Source organism: Lepus europaeus, chromosome 12 (assembly GCF_033115175.1).
Source record: "Lepus europaeus isolate LE1 chromosome 12, mLepTim1.pri, whole genome shotgun sequence".
In the NCBI taxonomy this organism is placed as follows: Eukaryota; Metazoa; Chordata; class Mammalia; order Lagomorpha; family Leporidae; genus Lepus; species Lepus europaeus.
In genome coordinates, this window is record NC_084838.1 from 74,726,726 (window position 1) to 74,748,749 (window position 22,024).

Genomic DNA, 22,024 nt, shown 5'->3' on the forward strand with positions numbered 1-22,024 from the left:
GAACTCAATGTGGGTAGCAGGGATCCCAACACTTCTGCCTTCACCAACTGTCTCCCAAGGTACAAGGTACGTATTAGTAGGAAGCTGCATCAGAGGCAGGACTCGCATCCAGGAACCGGTATGTAATGTGGGGTCCCAAGCAGCATCCTAACAGCTGTGCCGCATGCCTGCCCCACTGTGCTACTTCATTTTAACGAGATGGTTCCAGTTCTTTAAAAAGGACTTGAAAACAAGAACCATCTGACCAGCATGCTGATATTTTGTAGAAAGTACCCAGCTTCATGCTGTCCTCTTCTGTCACATTTCAAACTGTCACCCAATGGTTGTGCCCAAAATTGGCATCCTGGACTGGCACTTCTGCTCCTAAAAAGCATGACGTCAGTGCTCCCCTGGGAGATGACCTGTCTTTCTAGTAAGGTCTTAATTCTCAACCCCTGATATACAGCCCGGGTCAGCGGCCACACTGTGGAAATGGAAAAGCATCTCAGCCCAGCTGTGTTCCAGCCCCAGGCCAGCCCCTCCCCTCCTGCTCGCCTGGTATCAGCCGCCAGAGATCAGACATGGGCCAGCAAAGGGGCTTTAGCAAGTTTTATTTGGAAAATATGGCAAGAGTCTAAGGCACTTCAAACGTTTAAATACATACAGAACCAAAGTCCATGTGACATGGTATAAAGAAATGTATAAATACAGAGACCTACACCGCGCTGCTCTGGTGACTCAGAGCCAACTCCTCTGATGCAATTCAGCATTTGTCATGAGATACTGCGTTTATTAATAAAAATATGGTCATGTTACAGGTACTTCTTCATGACTTGTGTTACTATGAAATATAAAATTGAAAATACTGTGTCATATATAGCTTTTATATAAAAAGTCACAGAATACCTCCACCTCGATAAAACCGACTGAGAACATTTCCTTTCGTAAATTTTATTTTCAAAGCAGAAACTACCAGCGCCGACCCGCAGTGTGGATGATCCACGTCATTTCAAGTTCCTTAATTCAAAATCATGAAGGCAAAAGTAGAGTCCCCCAGTTCATCCTGGAACGGCATTTCTGAAGAGCCTCACAGTGGCTGCACAGTTAGTAAGTATAAATATTGGTGGAGAACTTGCCACATCCCTGCAGTGAGGAGCGGGGAGAGAAGGAAGGAAAGTCGCCCATCCAGGTTACCGTACGTAACAGAGCAGACACTGAGCAGCAACAGAGAGGGGCCATGTGACCTGCACCGAGAGAGCGCGGCCTCCGGCGTGCTGCGAAAGCTTCCGTCTCCTCCTTCAGCTTCACGCTTCTGGGTGCTGGTGAGCTCAGGCACAATACACGTACATTCAGAATCTGTCACCCCAACAGGAACAATTAGCAGCTTACTGGTGGCATGGAAGTGGAGGGCTTTTTGCATGTAATCAGTCAAATGAGCCGCGGTGGGCAGGACCGGGAGACATCTTCCTTCCAAGCCTTGGGGTGCCCTGGAGACCAGGAAAGGAAAAGAACCAGAGGTTAATAAACGACCTCAGATGTCACTTGCAATGCAGGCACTGCATGTGTGCACTACTTCTGATGGCCACCCATGAGCCACAGTCAAGGACAGAGGCCCACCCGCAGCAAGGCCCGGCAGAGCCTGGGAAGTGCTGTTCGTGCTGAGTGAACTGAATCTACAGGGTGCCCACTGCATGTGTAAGGAGCAACACCAGAACAGGCTGCCCCGTATCCCTGGGCTCAGCATGTGTCCTGTGAGTAACCGCACAGAGGAGAAGCGGGCATGGGAGGAGGTTCGGGCATCTGACTTTGGAACACAAGCAAGCCCACCCTCAGCTCTCCTGGCCTCCGGGGCGGGGCTGACAGGATGCACTCTTAAGCTCCAGACTGAAACTTCCATTTTCAGCACCAACATAAAACCTGTGTCTCCTGCCCACTCCCCGAGACAGGGGGCCCGCTGGCCTGGTGGACTTCCGCCTAGTTCCAAGGGCCAGGTGCACAACACTGACCGGAGACTGGGCCTTGGCGAAGTTGACGTGGGCATAGAGAAGAACGGCGATGTCCTTGTGGCCCGCTTCCAGGGCGATGGAGAGTGCGGTGCTGCCATCCTTAGGACAGAAGGAACAAGTCAGGGTGGGCTGGTCAAACAGGCACCCAGCCAGAAGGTGACACTGCGCAGCACGGGGGGAAGCCCCCCCACAGGGGGGCTGGCAGACCTCAGGAGAGGGGGTCTGAGGCCCCACCCCGTCTCTGCCCCTCTAGGCCAAGCCCCTGGGTCCTCAGTGATGTGGCTGCACGTGACAAGGGTGTCCCTGGCCATCCCGCGCACCAGAAGGGGCAGTGGGGTAGAAGCGTACCTTCGTGTGCTTTCCTTCTCTAATTACAGAGTGCCAGGCAAGTACCGTGCTGTGCGTCTGAAGAACCCGCCCTTGTCCCAGGACCTCTTCCCCTTGCTCTTGGAGACTGAGCTGTGACCCTACGGCCCTAACTGCCTCTGCTGCCTGCTACAGGGACGTGTACGTTAAGTGCTAGCGCGGCTCGCGGCTCGCATCCCTGTAATCTGTGCAATGTATGGGGAGAAACACTGAGCCCTTTCCTGAAAATGCTTCTGAGGCACACAAATGGGCAGGGAGTCGGATGGCCGTACAGGAACACTGAGGCCCCAGGTGGCCTGGGACAGATCTGCTGTCATCTGTGCAGCATGAGCAGTGGGAGGTGGCTCGAACCACACTGTCCTCTCCTCCCATACTGAATTCTGGGAGCTGAGCTGCGCTCCTACTCCTTTCCGGGGAAGAAGTGGGCAAATGATCTGGGGCAGCCAGGCTGTCAGCCACTGTGCCTCTGTGACCGCTTGGTCCGCTATGTCTAAGCTGGCCTGCGGCAGGAGAGAGGTAAAAGCAAACACGCAAAGACCAAAACTCATCTGGCACTCACTTTCCCTCCATGGCACAGTGTCTGGCTGGGTAGGGCCCAGCAGGAGGTTTTCCCCATTACCTCAGCCAGGTTTAAGCTGTGGACCACAGAGACAAACTTTCAAACCCAACCCGCCAGCTCCCGTGCTTTCTGCCTCTCTGCTCACAAGCCTGGACACACACAGAGGAGTCTTTGTTTGAATGTTTCCTAGTCCAGGGGTGATCTGAGAGCAGAGACGAAGGCGGTAATGGGAGAGCCCAGGATAGTAGAGACCCCTAGGTGACCGAATGCCACAGCCCAGCACCTGTATTTCTAAACAGACCAGTGACCTGGCTATCTTGTCCCAGCAGACTCAAGCCACTGGATTGGAGGTCTGGCCACTCTGCTAATGGGCCATCATCTGCTGCTTCCCCAGGTGCAAGTATTTGGGACCTGCTCCCCACAGCGGAGACCTGGACAAAGCTGCTGGCTTTGGCCTGGCATGACCCTATTGCAGCCATTCAGGGAGTGAGCCAGCAGAGAGGACAGTTCTGTCATTTGGTCTTTCAAATTTAAAAAGGTACCTTCTCTGAATCAGAGAACCCCACTATTAAAAGGTACTAAACTATAAGTGACCTTTTGTAGCTTTTAGGGTGAGGTCTGTTTCTCTCCCTGTCTTTGGCCTTGGCCCATGGGAAAACCACTCCCCCAGGAGCCAGAGGCACCTGTGCTCCCCTCCCCTGGCCGACACTGGTGGCTTACATTGTCCTCCAGGTGCCCGTTGCAGCCCGGCTGGGCCAGGAGCAGCTTGACGATCTCCACGTGCCCGTGCTCGCTGGCACACATCAGAGCTGTGGAGCCCTCGTCGTCCTGGATGTTGACATCAGCCCCACAGGCCAGCAGGCCCTTGACCATGTCTATCCGCCCGTGACTGACGGCCAGCATAAGGGCCGTCTGCCCCGCCTGTGGGAAGAACGAACCCAGCCATGAGACACGCTGTGGGCAGACAGGCGCATGATGACAGAGGGGAAATGGGACCTGGGATGATTTGGGGTGGGCTGGGGGCAGGCTGTGAGAAACCTGCTTCCTGAGAGCTATGGAAGATCACCGAGTGTACACGTCAGGCCGAGGACTGGTCTCGTCTCAACAAGGGCTAGAAAACTGAGAAGGCATTTGGAAATCAAGCTGGGAGCAGCTGGCACTGGTGTAGGTCGGGGACACTCCTGTTTCCTTGCCAGCTCTACAGAAAACACCATGAAACCCAAGCCCTTATCTTCCTGGCATGTTTGGTCAGCTGGGACCACCAGGCAGCACACAGACTCGGGGTGGGCTGGCCAGCTAGTGCACAGTGATGCCTGTGCATGGTTGCAACAAGCCTGTGTGCAGCACAAACCCGGGACGCAAGCTCGCCCACCTGACTGGCTTTGGCGTTGACGTCCCCGCAGCCGAACAGCTCCTCCACGACCTGCATGTCCTTCTCCGCCTCCACCGCGGCAAGGGCTGCCAGCATGATGGGCGTGTAGCCCGCCTTGTTCTGGTGATCCACGTTGCACACATCTGCAAGAAACGGTTCCTTCAGGGAGAGGCCAGTGAAGCGACACCACAGTGTAACTTGGAGGTGGAATTGTGGTATAGTGCGTAACATTGTTGCCTGCAATGCTGGCATCTGATATGGGTGCCAGTTTATGCCCCGTCTATTCCACTTGGGATCCAGCTCCCTGCTCATGTGCCTGGGAAAAGCAGCAGAAGATGGCCCAAGTGGTTGGGCCCCTACACCCGTGTGGGAGACCTGGAAGAAGCTCCTGGCTTTGGCATGCCCCCAGCCCTGGCCCTTGCTGTGATCTGGGGAGTGAACCACCAGATGGAAGGTCTCTATCTCTCCCTCCCTCCCTAACGTTTTCAAATAATCCAATCAATCAAAGCGAATAACTGGGAAGGAAGTGGGAGCGCTTTTAAGGAAGTGTTTTTTTTTGCTGAACAACAGAATTATTTCCTAGTTCCCAAGGTCTGAAAGTGAGAGAGTTTCTACAGCTGTCATGTTACAACTCAGGGTGGGAATGCAACAGCTGGGAGCTTGTCCCGAGTACCGGCTGCTTCAGAGAACTGACAGGAGCACAGATGCTACACATGCTGCACTGTTGACGAATGGCTGTTAGGGAGTGGAGAAGACAGATGGCGCTACACGTGAAAGGGTTGGCAAGGCTGAGCGCCAGAGACGCTGAGTGTGTGGTTCCTCACTTCTGCAAACACTACTCAGCTCTCAGGCCCTGTGCTGAGAGAGTGGGAGGGTCAGAAGCACAAGTCCTATCCCACACTAGCCAAAGCCATCAGTCCTCCAACAACCTGCCAGGATTACCAGGCCCAGTGACCGGGCCTGCCCTTGTCCTGTAGTTCTGAAGGACTCTTCAGGGGTGAAGTGATCCCCCTGTGTTCAAGACATCCTTCAGAGCCGGCACCGTGGTGCAGGGAGTTAAGTCGCTGCTTCTGATGTTGGCATTCCAAGTGGGAGCAGGTTTGTGTCCCAGCTGCTCCACTTTGGATTCAGTTCCCTGCTAATGCACCTGGAATAGTAGCAGAAGATGGTGCCAGTCCTTGGGCCCCTGCCCCCCTATGGGAGACCTGGAAGAAGCTCCTGGCTTGAGCCTGGCCCCATCCTAGCCGTTGCAGCCATTTGTGGAGTGAACCAGCGGATGGAAATGCATGCTCTCTTTCTAACTCTGCCATTCAAATAAATATTTAAAAACAAAAGTCCTTTTTTAGTAACTTCTGATGAAAAGCCAGCAATGGTGACTGCCTGGAAGCAGCTTTCTTAAGTGACTAGGAATTAACTCAGAATGTTTAGGATGTTTCTATCAATAAAGGAGCAAGAAGAGAAAGTCACATGAAAACACTCCTTGAGGTTCCACACAGCTCTGTGATGGCATTTACAGAAGTACACACGTCTACATAGGAAAGGCTGCGTGTGGAGGGAGAGGCGGCTGAGCACGAGTGCTCTCCCGGCGCCACTGATGCCGACACAGCCTACGTTCACATTGGATGGAGCCAGAATTTCCACCTCCAATCGTCAGCAGTAAAAAATGCCGCAGATGAAGCAATGAACAAAACCATTCCCTGACAGAATCCCATTCCCTTTGCCCAGACGGTGCCTCCCTCCTGATTTTCCACATCCTAAGCTTTTTTTCTCAGGGGTAGTCCAGAGACCTGGCTGTCAGCCTCCCTGGATATCATGCAGTTCTCTGTGTAATTCCAACTGTGGACAACACCGTCACCAGTTCTGTTCCTGGTCGGGACCAGGCTGGAACTGCCCTCGCCTACAAGGAAGCCCCTAAAGGGGCAAACTAAGAGGAGGAAAGAGGATTTCCTCACTGAGTTAATCCAACATCACCACAGCAGAGTGGAAGTCACTCAGTGGGCTCAAGAGATGGGAGAGGAACAGCGGGCAGTGCTACCACATACGTACTACTGGGGCATCGGAATGCAGAGTCACTGGTGTAAGTAGACTGAGCAGCTGACTTCCCACCAGTCACATCCTTGACATAAAGGGCTTCAGACATGGGAGTGATGGGTAGACTGTCCTCTGCTCATGTTATTACAGTTCAGACAGGACACCAACACTCCCGGTGCTTGGTGCTTCCTCGGTGACCATGCTGGGCTGGGAGAGGACCACACAGGATGAAGCTAGGCCTCTGGCCCGCCAACCCCACTCTGCCTCCTGACAGCAAACCGGCGTCAGGAAGGAAGGAGAGAATGCAACTCCCAGGGCTACGCTACACTCGAAGTCGGCCACCGTGCAGGGGGCACGTGCTCCAAACCTCCCAAAGGGGACCTGCACTGTGTGTCACCCGTTTTGTTCCCAAGGGGACAGCCAACGCACCTGCGTCCAAGAGCAGCTTCACGATCTCGAAGTTGGAGTGGGACACGCTGTAGTGCAGGGCCGTGTTGCCATTGCCGTCTGCCATGTTGATGACATAGTGCAGCACTTCCGGGGAGATGGCAGCAAAGGCTGCGATGTAGTCGCCCACCATGGCCGGGATGGCTGACTTCTGGCTGGACACACGGAACCACTCGTGCTGGAGGGTGTTCAGACAGAACCGCTGCCAAAACAGCGAGTAGGCGTTAGTGCTGCTATTTATAGCCCTTTCTGCGACCTAGCTCACCGTCCAGAAAGCGGGCCTTTTATAGTCAAAGTGAAGGCTGTCAGAATCTGCTCTCACAAACTGCCCAGAGCCCTCAGCTCACTCTCAAAAACACCAAATTGGGACATCCATCCTGAGCTGAAGCCACATCCAGTTTAGTCTAATATCTGTACAGGAGGCCGCACTGCACTGTCCCAGAGCATTGGGGCTGCAGTCCCCCCACCAAGGTTCCAGCTGGGCCCTGCCACATAGAAAGTATGGGATCTCGGGGAAATTCTGACTCTCGCCACTTCCAAGTCAGAGAAGTGGGAATAATGTCTTTCCTTCACAGTGTTTGTAAAGAGAATAAAGTGTTTAGTTAGCCCTGGCTTGAATTCTGGAGCTCTTCATTATGTAGATGTGCCGGCCTTCCAATTTTCATAGAAATCAGGAAGGAATTAAAGAGTGCTCACGAGGATCACCGGCATCACTCTGTGCCTGGGCTGCTGGCACACGGAAGTGGCACTTGCTACACGGATGATGTGGTCAACCTTGCACAACATGAAGTTCAGTATACACTGGGCACAGGCAGCCCGGCTGACAGAGATGTCTCCAAAGCTTGTTTCATGGGCTGCCTTTTATAGACCTTTATCATTCTCTCCTCCTCTATTTGCTCTTTCAAAGTGTAAACATGTATCAAAGTATGTGGAAAGCCCATCTTTAAAACATCAGAACCCACAATGTCCTTGTTCTACAGAAAAGGGAGGGGGTGAGGTCACAGAACTTCCATCTCTTTATCTCCCTGGTACTGGTGATTATACCCACTCAGTCATAGTTTGTGTCACTCAAAAAGGGTTCTGCTGAGCAAAAAATTAGTCAGATTCCTTTCTTCTGCTTAGTCTTTCACACAGTTTTGTTGCTTCGGCCTTACCATACAGAAAGAAGAGACACGACAACCTCCAGTGGTCCTAACTCTAAGCTGCGTCATCAGTGCTCTGATGTGATCATCTGGTCCAGGCATTGGAACCACCTCAATGTCCACACTTCACAGCACAATATTTTTTTCCTTGTCTATTTTTTTAACTTTTTTTATTTAATAAATGTAAATTTACAAAGTACGACTTCTGCATTGTTGTGGCTCCCCCCCGCAACCTCCCTCCCTCCCGCAGCCATCCCATCTCCCACTCCCTCTCCCACCTCACTCTTCATCAAGATTCATTTTCAATTATCTTTATATACAGAAGATCAACTTAGTATATACTAAGCAAAGATTTCAACAGACTGCACCCACACACCCGCACAAGATATAGAGAACTGTTTGACTAGTAGTGTTATCGTTAACTCTCATAGTACAACACATTAAGGACAGAGATCCTGCATGGGGAGCATGTGCACAGTGACTCCCGTTGTTGATTTAACAACTGACACTCTTATTTATGACGTCAGTAATCACCTGAGGCTCTTGCCATGAGCTCTTGAGGCTAGGGAAGCCTCTTGAGTTCACCAACTCTGAACTTGTTTAGTCAAGGCCATATCACAGTGGAGGTTCCTTCCTCCCTTCAGAGAAAGGCGCCTCCTTCTTTGATGGCCCATTCTTTCTGCTGGGGTCTTGTTCACCGAGATTTTTCATTCAGGTTGTTTTTGCCACAGTGTCTTGGCTTTCCATGCCTGTGAGACTCTCATGGGCCTTTTAGCCAGATCCAAATGCTCCAAGGGTTGATTCTGAGGCAGGAGTGCTATTTAGGGCATTTGCTTTTCTATGAGTTTGCTGTGTGTCCTGCTTCCCACGCAGGATCATTCTCTCCCTTTTAATTCTGTCCTTCATTATTTGCAGACACTAGTCTTATTTGCAAAGCACAATACTTTAAAAACCTTTACAACTATGCCTGGTGTTGTGGTGTAGTAGGTAAAGCCACCACCTGCAACATGGCATCCCAAATGGGCACCAGTTCGAGGCCCAGCTACTCCACTTCTGATCCAGCCCTCTGCTAATGCACCTGGGAAAGCAGTGGAGGACAGCCCAAGTCCTTGGGCCCCTGCAACCATCTGGGAGACCCAGAAGAAGCTCCAGGCTACTGGCTTCGGCCTGGCACAGCCCTGGTCCAGGCTGTTGCGCCCCTTTAGAGGAGTTCTCCGTGACTCCGACTTCTAACTAAGAAAAGAAAGAACCTTTGCATTGAGGAATTCAATCAACAGAAACTGTAGCAAGCACGGAGTGTGTACGTGTTACACTGACACCATACTTGGCAATTTGGAGATGTAAAAAATGTAATAACATCCCTTCCGAATGAAAAAAAGTTTTACTATGGCTATGAAATCCTGTGTCCTAAAGCTCCAATTTCAGATGCAGGTTAAACCTAGTGGGAAAGAGTGAAATGCATCGAATTTCACGGCTTTACTATTTGTCACCAGGGTGTAGCCCAAGCCAAGCATTTGGCTCGTAGTGATGAATTTCAACGTGCAGTTCTGTTTCCCCTCAACCAGGAGTTTTATTTGGTGCTTCCTGCTGTATATGTCACTGCCATGTTCCTTTTTCAGTACACTAATTCAATGTCAAGATTCAACTATTTCTCATGAATCTAAGTTTCTACAACAGTAAAAACAAGTATGACAGGACACCACAATTTTTAAGAAAGGATGCCACATCATAAGCATATATTTTACCAGAAAAAAGAGTGGACTGGCCCTCCAGCTAAGTAGCATCTAGTCCCAGCACTGACGAGTAGCTGCCACTGTTCAGACACAGGTGCTCTTTCAGGACTCGAGAGCAGGGCGGGAGAGCACAATGCTGTGACAGCCATCACTGGTACATTTCAACAGACTACACTGGAGCCGTGGCCTTCACATTATAAAATTAGGTAATTTTCAGGGGCCAGTGTTGTGGTGTAATGGGTTAAGCTGCTGTCTGCAATGCTGGCATCCCCTATGGGCACTGGTTTAAGTCCTGGCTGTTCCACTTCCAATCCAGCTCCCTGCTAACACACCTGAGAAAGTAGCTAAAGCTAGTTCAAGTATTTAGGCCCCTGCACCCACGTGAAAGACCAGGATGAAGCTCCTGGCTGGGCCCTGCCATTGTAGCCATTTGGGGAGTAAACCAGTGGAAGGAAGATCTATCTCCTCTTCTCCCTTTTAAATCAATATTTAAAAACAAAATGAAAAAAACTAGGTAATTTCCAAGGTTACGCAATTCCTTCTCTTGCTTTTAGTCCTGACATCTTGATTCCATACCTCTAGTAACTTTGTCAGCATCTATTGTTTTCTCCACTTGTCAACTTTTTATTCAGCATAAAATATTGTAAATCTGGTGACATGCGCAGACTGACATGCATACTCCTATCTAAATTAACAAGAAGCTACATTTTCACAATGCAGTAAAGACATTGCTGTCCCCTGGAGGGTTGGTCAGGCCTAGAAAAGAATCTGCACATAAAAACACGAGAAAGTGACAGTGCTGGGAGATGAACACTGCTATGGAGGTACTTATGTATCCTGTATTATGCCATTCACTTCTGCTAAGGCAACCAAAACGCCCATGCTACTGGCTTCTCAACCTCTCAAGCTGTGAAATGACAAGTGCAGTCACTTTTCTGCTTAAAAACCCTGGCTGCCTGCATTCCACATCCAAACATAATATGCAGTTTCATAATCAAGAGGAATGCTGACCTCAGCCCAGATAGGTTTCTTTTAAACACACATGTTAAGTAGAAAAACAGGATGCTGCTCCTTGGATCACAAGTTTCTGTGAACAAAAGTGGAACGTGCAGGAAAAAGGTGCGTGCCGACACTGAACCTTCACTTCTGTCTGCGGGAGTCTACCTCACAGATGCCTCCATCCCCCTGAAATGTCCAGGGGCAGGTAAAGGACATCCAAGGCCACACCCGACGGGAATGCTCCCAGTGCATCCAGGGGGCCAGGCAGTACAGCATGCGTGCCAGGAGTCGTTCAGGGGGAGGTGTGCAAGCAACAATGGGTGGGGGCAGGTCCAAGCTGGCTGCCATGGTGGTGCCCACATAGGAAATTTGTACAAGCTGGGACAGGGTCTGCTGGTTACTCACCATATCTTTGCTGGTCAGAGCTTTGGGGTCATTGATATTATTCTTGAGTAAGTTGCAAGCAGACAACATCTTCTCACTTAATTCATACCTAAAAGGGGAAGGCAAGCAAGCTCATGATTGGCCACAAAAGCAAAGCTGTTTCTATTCAGTCCCTATGCCCTGTCCAAGGACAAGTGTCCACACAGTAGCACAGGCAGGTCACGGTGGTGCTCAGCGCTCAGAGTTGGCATCGCTGCCCACAGGCAACCGAGGACCGATGCTGCTCTAGCCAGCCAGTGCCTGCAGCCGGAGCTCAAGCTCTTCTCGTGAGGGAAACTTTGTTTGAGTTTCAACAGTCTGGCCTTTATGACCTGATGGAATGATGTTTTTTTTGCTCCTTTTCTAAGTTCTGAAAAATGTTCTTACTCTTAATGGGGGTGAAGAGGTACATTTTACCAGAGATCCATTAGGCTGATGAGTTCATCACAGATCTGAACCCAAGCTGGCGCTTCTTTAACCCATGTAGGTAAGCATTTGAGAACACTTGGAAATACACTTACCTTGTGTTTAATGTAAAGTTTCATTTGCCAAATTAGATAAGTTTTCTGAAATGTTCTATTTGTATTTCTCACAGTGGAAAACCTCAGAAAAACCATCTTTTCTATTCTCTTTTCTGTTTTCTAAGTATCACTTACGACGTTGTTAGGTTCATGTTCTCAGCCAACCAGAGTGTTTGATATTTTATTTCAACTGCTGTTGATGATACCCTCCCAAATCTATTCGTGCAGTGTTGTCAGTACTCAGTGAGCAAGACAATACAGTCAGCTGACACACATCACCTTTACAGTGACTGTGACCACTAGTAAAGGCCACACCACTGTTCCTCACATACACAGTGGTCCTGCAATAAAATGCATACAATGGCTCAAGATGAAATGTGAAAATAAAAACTATGTTAGCCACCAAAAACCTCAAGTATCTCTCTAAATATAAGCAAGGTGTTCAAATGATGGCAGCTTCAATGGATGGTAGCTTGAGGAAACAAAGGGACTAGATAATAAGCCATTCTCTTTGTTACCACAAGAGATGGAGGAGTTACGAGGCTCTGTACTTCTGTTTATTAGTATCCCAACAAGATGTGTGTACTGCTCAGGGACAGGTTAGACCAGACACAACTGCAAGGCCTCTGAGCTGGACAACTGTACTGCGGAGGTACATTACACATGGGAGCAGGCGGGGGAGGGAAGGGGAGTGTACCACACCTCTCTCTGATTTCCACCTTCTCAGGTTCACATTCTTGAACCTGCATTTCATCTTCCACCCTGGCAGACTTGAAACCTTCAATATTAACTGCATGGTGCCCTTCAGCCATTCCCCGAGTGTCTTCCTCCTTCTCTTCCTCCTCCTCTTCTTCAGGAGGATACTCAAGGGCATCACACTCGTCATCTGACTCGGAAGAAGAGCTTTCATCTGAGCTGGAATCATCACTTGAAGTTGTCTCATACCTAGGTGGCAATTGGGATTTCAGGAGATGCAAAGTGTGCCCATACAGATCCAGTGACAGAATTTTCTACGAGGGAAGAACTGCTTACTGAATCTAGAAATTGCACCAGACCCTCTACTTGGAAGTTCAAAGTTAGGTCTTTTTAAGGGCCCGGTGGTTTTGGATAGATTCTGATTTAAGAGAAACAACCTGGGTTGCCACAGGGTATCACATACTACTTATTAAAAAAAAAAATTACAGCACCTCTACATTGGTTTAAATCAAGAGGAAATTTACTTCATGGAAACCAGATCTGAAGGTGTTCATTTTAAATTTCTTTCCCCATTTTTCCCTATTTTACACCATTCATTCATCAAGTTCAAGGTGAACAAACCCAAGAAGTAACCAGTAGTTCATCTGGTTAATGCTCTCCACAATCTCCTGGGCCATTATCACCTAATAAAACTTTAAAGACTTGGAAAAGAGGCACCATGACATTAAGCCTTGGTGGTGTGCTTTACTATATATATATATATCTGAATTATTTCTGCACTGTTGTTTTCTGGCTGAGGCCATGTAGTAATTGATTAATAAGTTAGCATTTAATTGTAGGAGGACAAACAGGCTTAACCATTTCCCTGGGCCAACTGGAAGAAGAAGAACAAACAACTAATAAACATCCTGTTGAGAAAGCAAAGGGCTGACGGCATGGCCAGGTGACTCTTCAGGTGAGAGGCCCTGCACTTTGTTTGCAGTCATGTGCAGGCTAGGCAAGCAGCCCACCCTGCATGTGGATGACTACTACCAGCCCATGGAATGATGCTCCTGGTCTCTTTCTGCTCATTGGTGAGTTCTAACATAGATAAGTACAAGTTGTCCAACAGAGTGCAGGAACCCTGCTCCCTTTTTGCTGAAGACTACGTTTTTCAGGTCAGAGGCGAGATGTCAACTGCTCTGTGTCATCAGCTATCCTTAAGAGTGACATATCCTTAAAGACAGCAAGAGGAGAAGACAGAGGCCACATGCACCTTTGTGAGCAGGGAATCTTCCATCACCCAGCTGTAGCAGCATCCCAGGCTAGGCACCTTGAATGCAACTTGGGTAAGCAGGAGGCAGAGGAGACAGACAGGCAGTGTCAAGTGCAAGACCCACCATCATTCCTTACCCTCCATTAATGCCAACAAACTGAAGATTCTTCTTTGTGCCATTTGAATCTTTGTTGCCATCTTTCTTCTTCATGATGGACTTCAATGTATTTTCATTATTTGTACCTACTGTGAAAACGTGAAGGTGAGCAGAATGAACGTGAACCCTTACCAAACAAATACGTAATCTTTCCTCCTGTACCATCATTTTTTTCGCCCATACAATGGGTATTCAGAAAGTTCATGGAAAACACATTTTATGAAAAAAGCCTGTTTGGGTTTCAAGTTTTTTTCACCATCATAAACTTATCTTTTACTTGCATTTTCTAGGAACTTATTGAAGTTCCCTCACATGTAAATGTAGATCTTGGCATGTATCTATGAGAAAATTGCAAAAAATCCACTGGAAAAGTGTGCATGCAAAGAAAGTAATCCACTGTTCCACTAATAACATTCTCTAAATAGGAAAGAAAATCTACTAGTACTTCCAGAAATAACAAAACCAGTGACAACTGGTATTTCTATCAGGCTACACTGTTTACAGAGTGATGTTGTATCTCATCTGATCCCCAAAACCACTTAGGCACCAAGATAATGATTATTGCTGTTACTCTGTTTTCTTCAATTGAGGTAACCTGGGGAAAACATACGCCTGCTGGAATGTGACAGCATGAAATGCTATTTAAAATAGAACACAATCTGCAATATCAGATACATTTCCTGAAGGGCGCTGAGCTGGGTCCTTTGGCAATCTTTAAAGATAGTCTAGGCCTATTTTCCTAATAGGTACAATCTTTTTTTCCAGGTCAACTTATTAAGCACACTGATATTAAACTGGAATGCTGGCCACTGGTCCTAGATTCCTGATGAGGAGGACTGTGAGAAAGTTGTTTACCGTAGAGGCCAGCAGCTATCTGGTCATCTGTCAGGTTCACGGGCGATGATGAACTTTCCTGCGCAGGGAAGGCAACCCGGCTGCTGATGGGCCTCCCTTCTGTGGTCCCCACCTCCTGGTCCGCCTGGGACGTCAGATGTCCTCCTGACACAAGGCCTCTGCACTTACAGGTGCATTCCAAGGTATTTCCTGTGAACAAGGAGAAGGGTAAGGAGTGTGTGATGCAAGGATGCAACAAGATAGACTTAAAAATTGGGCTTTTTAGTGCCTTGTAGCTCATCATTTTCTCAAGTGGTTTCCTCCTGTGTTTGCTTTCTGGAGGAGTGGCAGCCACTGCACAAGCCACCTAAACCCAGGCCCCCAAGCCTGCCTCTGACTCTCAGCCCTTCTTCCAAAGCCCACTTCTGGATCTGCCAGGCTTCTCGTTTGAACTCCATGGACTCCCCCGGCTTCTCTGTTCCCCTGGCCCTGGGCTCCCACTCACTCCAGTGCCACAGTTACTGCATCTACAACAAAACCTAACACCACCTAGAAAGAGCCAGAAACAGCCCAGACTGCTTAGGCACAGATTCTAAACCACCCAGAAACTGGCACCAGCTGACCTGTCCAGTTGCACTACTTCAGTGTTCTCATGGTCCTGACTGGGACAGCACTGTCACGGCACATGGGACCACAGGGCTCTTGCACCTGCCAGGCTTGTCTCCCCATGGCCAAACCCTGTCAGTCAAATCACTGTCAGCAGAGCTGGCCAGAACCCTCACAGCCTGCCTTTCGTAACCTCTCCCGGTTTTTGTAATACACCTCGGTACATGACTACAGCTGTTTCCAGAGCATGCAGTAGTAGCTGAGGTCAACTTTGTTCCGCTCACATCTGCTGAAGTGCATCTGCTTGTGTTGGACACTTATCTGTTCACTGAGTGATATAGAAAATTAGGTTAAATAATACTCTGTTATTAATGTCGCTGGTATGGAAAGAAGTTTACAATATATGGTTAAATAAAAAAGAAAATTTCATGTACAGTGTGACCCTATTAAAATACATTAATGTACAGTTCAGACACAAATAGGAGAAAAGTTTTATCTAGAAGACTTACCAAAATTAAGCAGCTATGGTGATCCTAATTTTCCCCTGTATTTGCCATTGCTTCTATAATGAATACGGATTAAGTGCTCTCAAAAATCACTGTTATAGGGTCAGCGCTATGGTGCAGCGGGTAAAGCCACCACTTGAGATGCCTGCATCCCATATTGGCACGAGTTTGTGTCCTGGCAGCTCCACTTTTGATCCAGCTTCCTGCCAACTGCCTTGGAAAAGGAGTGGAAGATGGCCCACATGTTTGGGACCTTACACCCATGTAAGAGACCCAGATGAAGCTCCTGGTTCCTGGAGTTAGCTGGGCTCAGCTATGGCCATCTGGGAAGTCAATGAGCATATGAAAGATCTCTCTTTCTCTGTCTCCCCCTCTCTTTCTTTAACTCTTTAAAATACATAATTTTTTTTTAGATCACTCTTAGAACAATTATATGACTCAGTAATTTGATCTCCAGAAATTGCATCCTAAAGATATGCAGGGATGGTCATTGTTTCCATATTTGAAACAATAAAAAGAACACATCATAGTCTGCCCCTAAGAAATTGGTAAATAAGCTTTCATACATTTATTTGAAAGAACCGTATGCAGTAATTAGAAATGTTGGTGTAGGGGTAGGCACTTGGCCTGGCTGTTACAATGCCTGTCAGGACTCTTGCGCCCCACGTAAGGATATCTGAGTTCGATACCCAGCTCTGGCTCCTGATTCCAGCTTGCTGCTTTGTAGACACTGGGAGGCAGCGGTGATGGTGCACAGTTGCATTGCTGCCACGCACACAGGAGACCCTGGGCTAAGTTCCTGCTTCTCAGTTTTGACCCAGCCCAGTTCTGGCCATTGCCAGCATTTCAGGAGTGCACCAGCAAATGGAAACACTGTCTCTAATCGCCTCTCAAAAAATAAACAAAATTGTTTCTTATGCTCATCACACATCTAGTCAGCATTTAGATTTTTCTAACAGTCTGGGAACAAGTCACACATTTCTATTGGCTGCTATGGTTTTTGACTCTTGTGATACATGGGTACTCTTTCCTTTGTAAATATGGCTTTTAAAAGTACTTTTTATAAAAGATTTACTGATTGGAAAGGCAGGGTTACAGATAGGGAGATACAGAGAGCGAGATCTTTCATCTGCTGGTTTACTCTTCAAATTGCCACAACAGCCGGGGCCGGGCCAGGCTGAAGCCAAAAGACTGGAAATCTATTCAGGTCTCCCAACGTGGGTGGCAGGAGCCTAGGTACTTAGGCCGTTCTCTGCTGCTTTCCAAGTGCATTAGCGGGGAGCAGCCGGAACACAAACCATGCCCATATGGGATGCTGGTGTTGCAGGCAGCAGCTTAACCTGCTGCACCAGTGCTGGCCCCAGAAGTACCTTTATGTTGAAGTATAACCTGTATACTCTAAAACGCACACTTTCCAGTGCAGGTCGGATATGTTTTCATAAGTGTGTAAGCCTGAGGCAGAACATTTTTAACAGCCTAGTAACACTTCATCCTACCTTTTCCAGATAATCTCTCCCCCCAAGAGGCACTGATGCTGTGCTTGCTGTACCCATAGTTTCGGTTTGTGAACTGGGACGCCGTAACGTTCCTCCAGTGAGGGTGGAGGCATTCGAGGGTCTTTCAGAATGCACGTGACACTTCCCCTGGCCCGAGGAGTTTCACTGCTCAGCTCCTAGCCTCCCCTATGTACAGAGTGGTGCTGTGACTTCACTAATCCCAATCTGTGTCTGCATCTTCGGGTAGTCCTCCTTCACCAATTAAATCCCACCCCCACCCCCCTTCTCCAGGCTCAGCCACATTCCATGGCTCTTTCCCCTCGAGTCTTTGTCCCGGGTGCCACAGCACAGGGGTCTCTTCTCCAGCACTGTCCCCAGCACTCACTGTCCAGACTTAACTGTGGCTGCCATCTCTTGGCTCAGCTTCGCTGGTGTCTCTGGGGTGGAGGGTAGCTCCCGGAGTTCCTTCCTCCAGCGCCAGGTGACAGCACATGCATGAGTGCCCAGGGAACTCGGGGAAACTCAGGGAGAGTGTGCTGAGCTAGCTGCACAGGCAGAGCCCATCAGAAAGCATCAAAGTAGCTCTCACCAAGCCAGAGGGGACCTGTCAGCAGCACAGCCAGACAATCTTTCCTGGATGGTTTCTAATTCTGACTGGGCTGGGCTGGCACCGGAACAACTGTGTGAACGCGGGAAGAACCCATCTGCAGCTATGGCACCACGGAGGACGCCTGCACCAGCCTACGAGCCTAACAAGTGAGCACTGCCTTCACACGAAGCAAAGGAAGGGTGCGGCCGAGAAAGCCAAAAACCAGGGGTCAACAAGCAAACGCTGGCTCCCCATCAGAATGCCCTGAATTGGGTGGCGAGTTTTAAAAGCACTGGTACAAAATGAACTGTCCACAACTAGGCTTTGAAACCTCTTTTCAGGAGATTCCATCATGCAGCCAAGGTTGAGACCACTGAATTAAATTAACCAAAATAAAACCTACTGCTGAAAAGCAAAGGGTATAGACTCCCCTCTGACTCCAACTCATCTACCTGGATCCACATGAATTCCTAGGAATTACTGGGAATTTTAATTAACAGCCCGGGACGTTAAATGCTGCCCAAACAATAGGGAGAACCCAACAGGAGTAATTACACACTGCCTTCGCAACTCTGTCACTCTGGCCTAACTGCTTCACGTTCCTACTGGGGCCACGGGTCCCACAGGCACAGTGGGGAGTTAGTCACAGTGGAGCGGGCCACTGTGGGAAGTCTTCTGTCATTAACTCAGACTTTCAGTGGTCATAAATATCCATATAGAGTGAGCCTCGTTTTACAACTTGGCCAGATTGGTGCTGACTGGAAGACAGCCAGCGACAGAAACTGCAGTGTTCCGGAAACTAAGGAGCACCTCTGATGTATTAATTCCAATTCTCAAGTGTGCTCCGAATTTTAACGTGCGCTCAGAACAGCTAAGGCAAACGGTACGGAAAAATAATTAACTTGAGTATGTCCTTAATTTTAGGCACCTTAAAGGCAAACTGTTTTATAAGCAAAATAATCTGATGTAAACTAGAGCAGGAAGAGTTGCGAGACCCCCTTTCCTGGTTCCCTCAGTGACCCTTAGACACTTATTCATATAGAATAGGCAGTAGTAGTTGTCATGTAGCAGTGGGTTTCAAAACTTGCTAGAAAAGAAGCTCTAGAAAATGGATTTTAAGGGGCTGATGCTATGGTGCACTGAGTTAAGCCATGGTCTGCAGTGCCAGCATCCCATATATGGGTGCAGGTTCAAGCCTCGGCTGTTTCATTTCTGATCCAGCTCCCTGCTAATGCACCTGAGAAAGCAGTGGAAGACGGTTCAAATCCTTGGGTCTTTGCACACATTTTAAAAGTGACTCTGTTCACATATTTCAGGTATTCTAACATGGTAATCCCTATCTGTATTTTTAATGTCAAGTACTTTCTGAAAACTAACCTATCAACAGTATGACCAGTACTTAACCATTTGTAGCTAGGCATTCTAATTTGCTTTTTTAAAGATTTATTTATTTATTTGATATCAGAGAGAGAGAGAGAGAGAGAGAGAGAGAGAGGTTTTCTATCCGATGGTTCACTCCCCAACTGGCTGTAATGGCCAGAGCTGATCTGAAGCCAGGAGCTTCTTCTGGGTCTCCCATGCAGGTGCAGGGGCCCAAGGACTTGGGTCATCTTCCACTGCTTTCCCAGGCCATAGCAGAGAGCTGGCTCAGAAGTGGAGCAGCTGGGATATGAACCGGCGCCCATATGGGATGCTGGTGCTTCAGGCCAGGGTGTTAACCCACTGCGTCACGGCACCAGCCCCTCTAATTTGCTTTTTAAGTAATATCTAGATTACTTGTCCAGGACAGGCAGGACAGACATTTCTGGCTGATTATGAAGGCCGCTTAATCATTTAGGTATTTTCCCAAAGCACAAATTCAAAGTGATCTGAAATAATACTTCTACTTTTTCATAAAGAAAAAGGGCTTGGGCATGGCCTTCAGCCCCAGTGCCCACTTAGGGAGCAGTCAGGAGCAACTGCTCACGAAGGGCCACCTTTTGTGCCCACAGGCTAGCAGTACACAGCTCTGGTGGAGGAGAAAGCACACTGCCTTCCTGTTTCTAGGCTCCCTTCTCAGAACCCTGCCTGGGTGCTGGTGCATGAGGTCGCCAACCTCAACAGTCAACTCCAAGTGGAGATGGAAAACGCACACAGTCAGAGCTACCGTCTAACCATTTTTAGGGCCAGCTTGCTGTTTTCCCAAGAACATAGCACACATCTGTCATGACTCTGAGCATCTAAAAGGTGGCACTCACTCAAAATGCCACAGTGGGGATTAACGATTAGATCTTCGCTCAGCACAACCCCACCCACATTTAATGACACACTGTCCCCAAGACTGGACCCGGAAAACCCAGATGGACAGGCTGCAGTTACTCAGGTTAAAATGTGCTCCGTCTTCCCGGTACGGCGAAGGCCCGCCTCTCTGCCCAATGGGCAGCTCGACCGTGAGACTCTGAGCCTGTTCTATTTGCACATTATTTGGTATGTGAAATATACCACCACAGATGACGACTCACGTTTCTGGTGCACACGTCCTGGATTCCCAATTGAACGGCAAGTTCTTCAAGGTGCCCACCCCTTTCTCTCTCCACTGTGGTATCGCATTTTGCCTGGGGTTGTTGTTTAACACACAGCTGTCGACTGACCCAACCAGAGATGGGACAGGGCAGGCTGAGCCATCTTTCCCCAGGCACGGACGCCCTGCAGCTCAGAACGGATGGCCACTGCCGTCCTCCAGTGCCAATGACTACCTGTATCGTGTACCACTGGACATCCCTGTACTCGAAGCCACTTCAGTTCTCTGCAGCTGCCCTTCTCCATGCTTGAGCCTGAAGTGGATTCACGCAGGCTAAGAGAGCTGCAGCAAACCTGCGTCTTTGCCAAGAGCACACTTGCACTTCATGAACAACCATTTGCAACCAAAAAGCATCAGAGCAAGACTGTCAATCAACTGCCACAGAAGGGACGCACAAAGGTGGTGGACAGAATGACACCTTTGAGCAATGCCTGCCCCAGGTCTGCACAGTCAGTCTTTCTGAGGGCCACGATCCCTTCAGAGAATCTTAAGAAAACTGCTTTTCTTCACATAAGGCCCAAACTCAGTTATTCATGCAGCTCTGGACCCCAGACTAAGCAGCCTTGTTTACTACAACGTCCCCCTCCAACTGGACATTGGGGTGCCTGCTAGGTGGTGGTAGTGGGGGTGGGGCAGCCACAGGGCAACCCATGCATTTCAGAAAGAAATGTTCTTGGGTGAATTTGATGGGCAGCCCTGTGAAGAGCTGCCTTTACAGACCAATCCTGCTGAAACAGACCCCAGTGGAGAAGCCTGACCCAACCACCGTGATGTGTGGGACATCAGCAGGGCTGCAAGCAGATCCCAGCGCAACACTTCCTGGCCTTGGTGCTCAGGGGCGTGCGCATCCCTCAGTGCTGCAGCTGGGATTTTTCAGCAGGAATGTGAAACAGAAACCCCAGTCTGAGGAGTTCAGGAAGGCCAGGAAGAAAATGCTTTCACAGCGATGATCCTGTGCCTTCCGCGTCTGGAAGAATTTTATTTTGACTCTAACATCTGACCTAATTTTGAAAGCACGTGGAAGCAGACATAGCATTAGTTCCTTAAGAGTTTGCTTCACTCCCCTTAACATTTTAATTCTGCGAATTTGGAAATGCCCCCTATAATGCTAGAAAACTCTTCGGATACTAAGGGGCAAAAATCTAGACCTCAGTTGTCAGGTTTATTTTTTCTTTTCCACAAGAAACTGTCCCACAGTACAGATACCAAAAGCCAATGCTAAGTAATAATCTATTTCAGTCCATTTCACTCACACAATCTCAGGCTATAAAGGGAACAGAGAGTGTTTGTGGATAGCTTGCCTAAGTCTATGCTGCACGTTGTCACAGAAGAATTAATTTACTGCACGGCACTGCCCCCAGGTGAGTTGAGTGAGCACTGGAACAGAGGAACATGACCATGAGGAGCCAGGCAGTGAGGCCCAGGACCTCAGTGTAACTCCTGGATCATCGGCTTCAGTTTAAAGAAGAGGTGAGCAAGAATAAATACAAAGGAGGAAGAGTGAGACACACAAAACATGGAAGCACTCATAATAAGGAAAAGGGGGGAAAGACTCCATGCTCCCAGAGTTGCGGCTCCAGGCTCCCTAGTCAGAGACGCCTGCTTTGACCACCTCACAGCTCAAAGAGCTGGACCCCTGACCACTGCCACCCTCTGTGCCCTCAAAGTGTCACTGTCCCCTCAGTACCCATCATATCTTGCCATTGAAGGGGGCTTCAAACCGTCTGCAGAAAAATGGAACTAAAAG

The 22,024-nt window shown here is 48.8% G+C and overlaps 1 protein-coding gene across 8 annotated transcripts in view; it reads right to left on the reverse strand.

Annotated features, from left to right (window-relative positions):
* Nucleotides 1-554: 554 nt before the first annotated feature.
* The window catches only part of KANK1 (KN motif and ankyrin repeat domains 1), a 218,780-nt gene continuing 197,310 nt past the window's right edge, over nt 555-22,024 (reverse strand). For 7 of the 8 annotated variants that reach the window (XM_062208365.1, XM_062208367.1, XM_062208366.1 and 4 more), the window contains 9 exons: nt 14,542-14,730; nt 13,667-13,775; nt 12,281-12,523; nt 11,040-11,127; nt 6,743-6,962; nt 4,283-4,425; nt 3,631-3,831; nt 1,986-2,084; nt 555-1,466 (listed from right to left, as the gene is read on the reverse strand). In XM_062208365.1, the coding sequence (XP_062064349.1) occupies nt 1,404-1,466; nt 1,986-2,084; nt 3,631-3,831; nt 4,283-4,425; nt 6,743-6,962; nt 11,040-11,127; nt 12,281-12,523; nt 13,667-13,775; nt 14,542-14,730 (1,355 nt within the window). In that variant the 3' untranslated portion in view covers nt 555-1,403. The remainder of the gene's footprint in view (nt 1,467-1,985; nt 2,085-3,630; nt 3,832-4,282; nt 4,426-6,742; nt 6,963-11,039; nt 11,128-12,280; nt 12,524-13,666; nt 13,776-14,541; nt 14,731-22,024) is intronic. The other variant, XM_062208364.1, reaches the window with a different exon arrangement.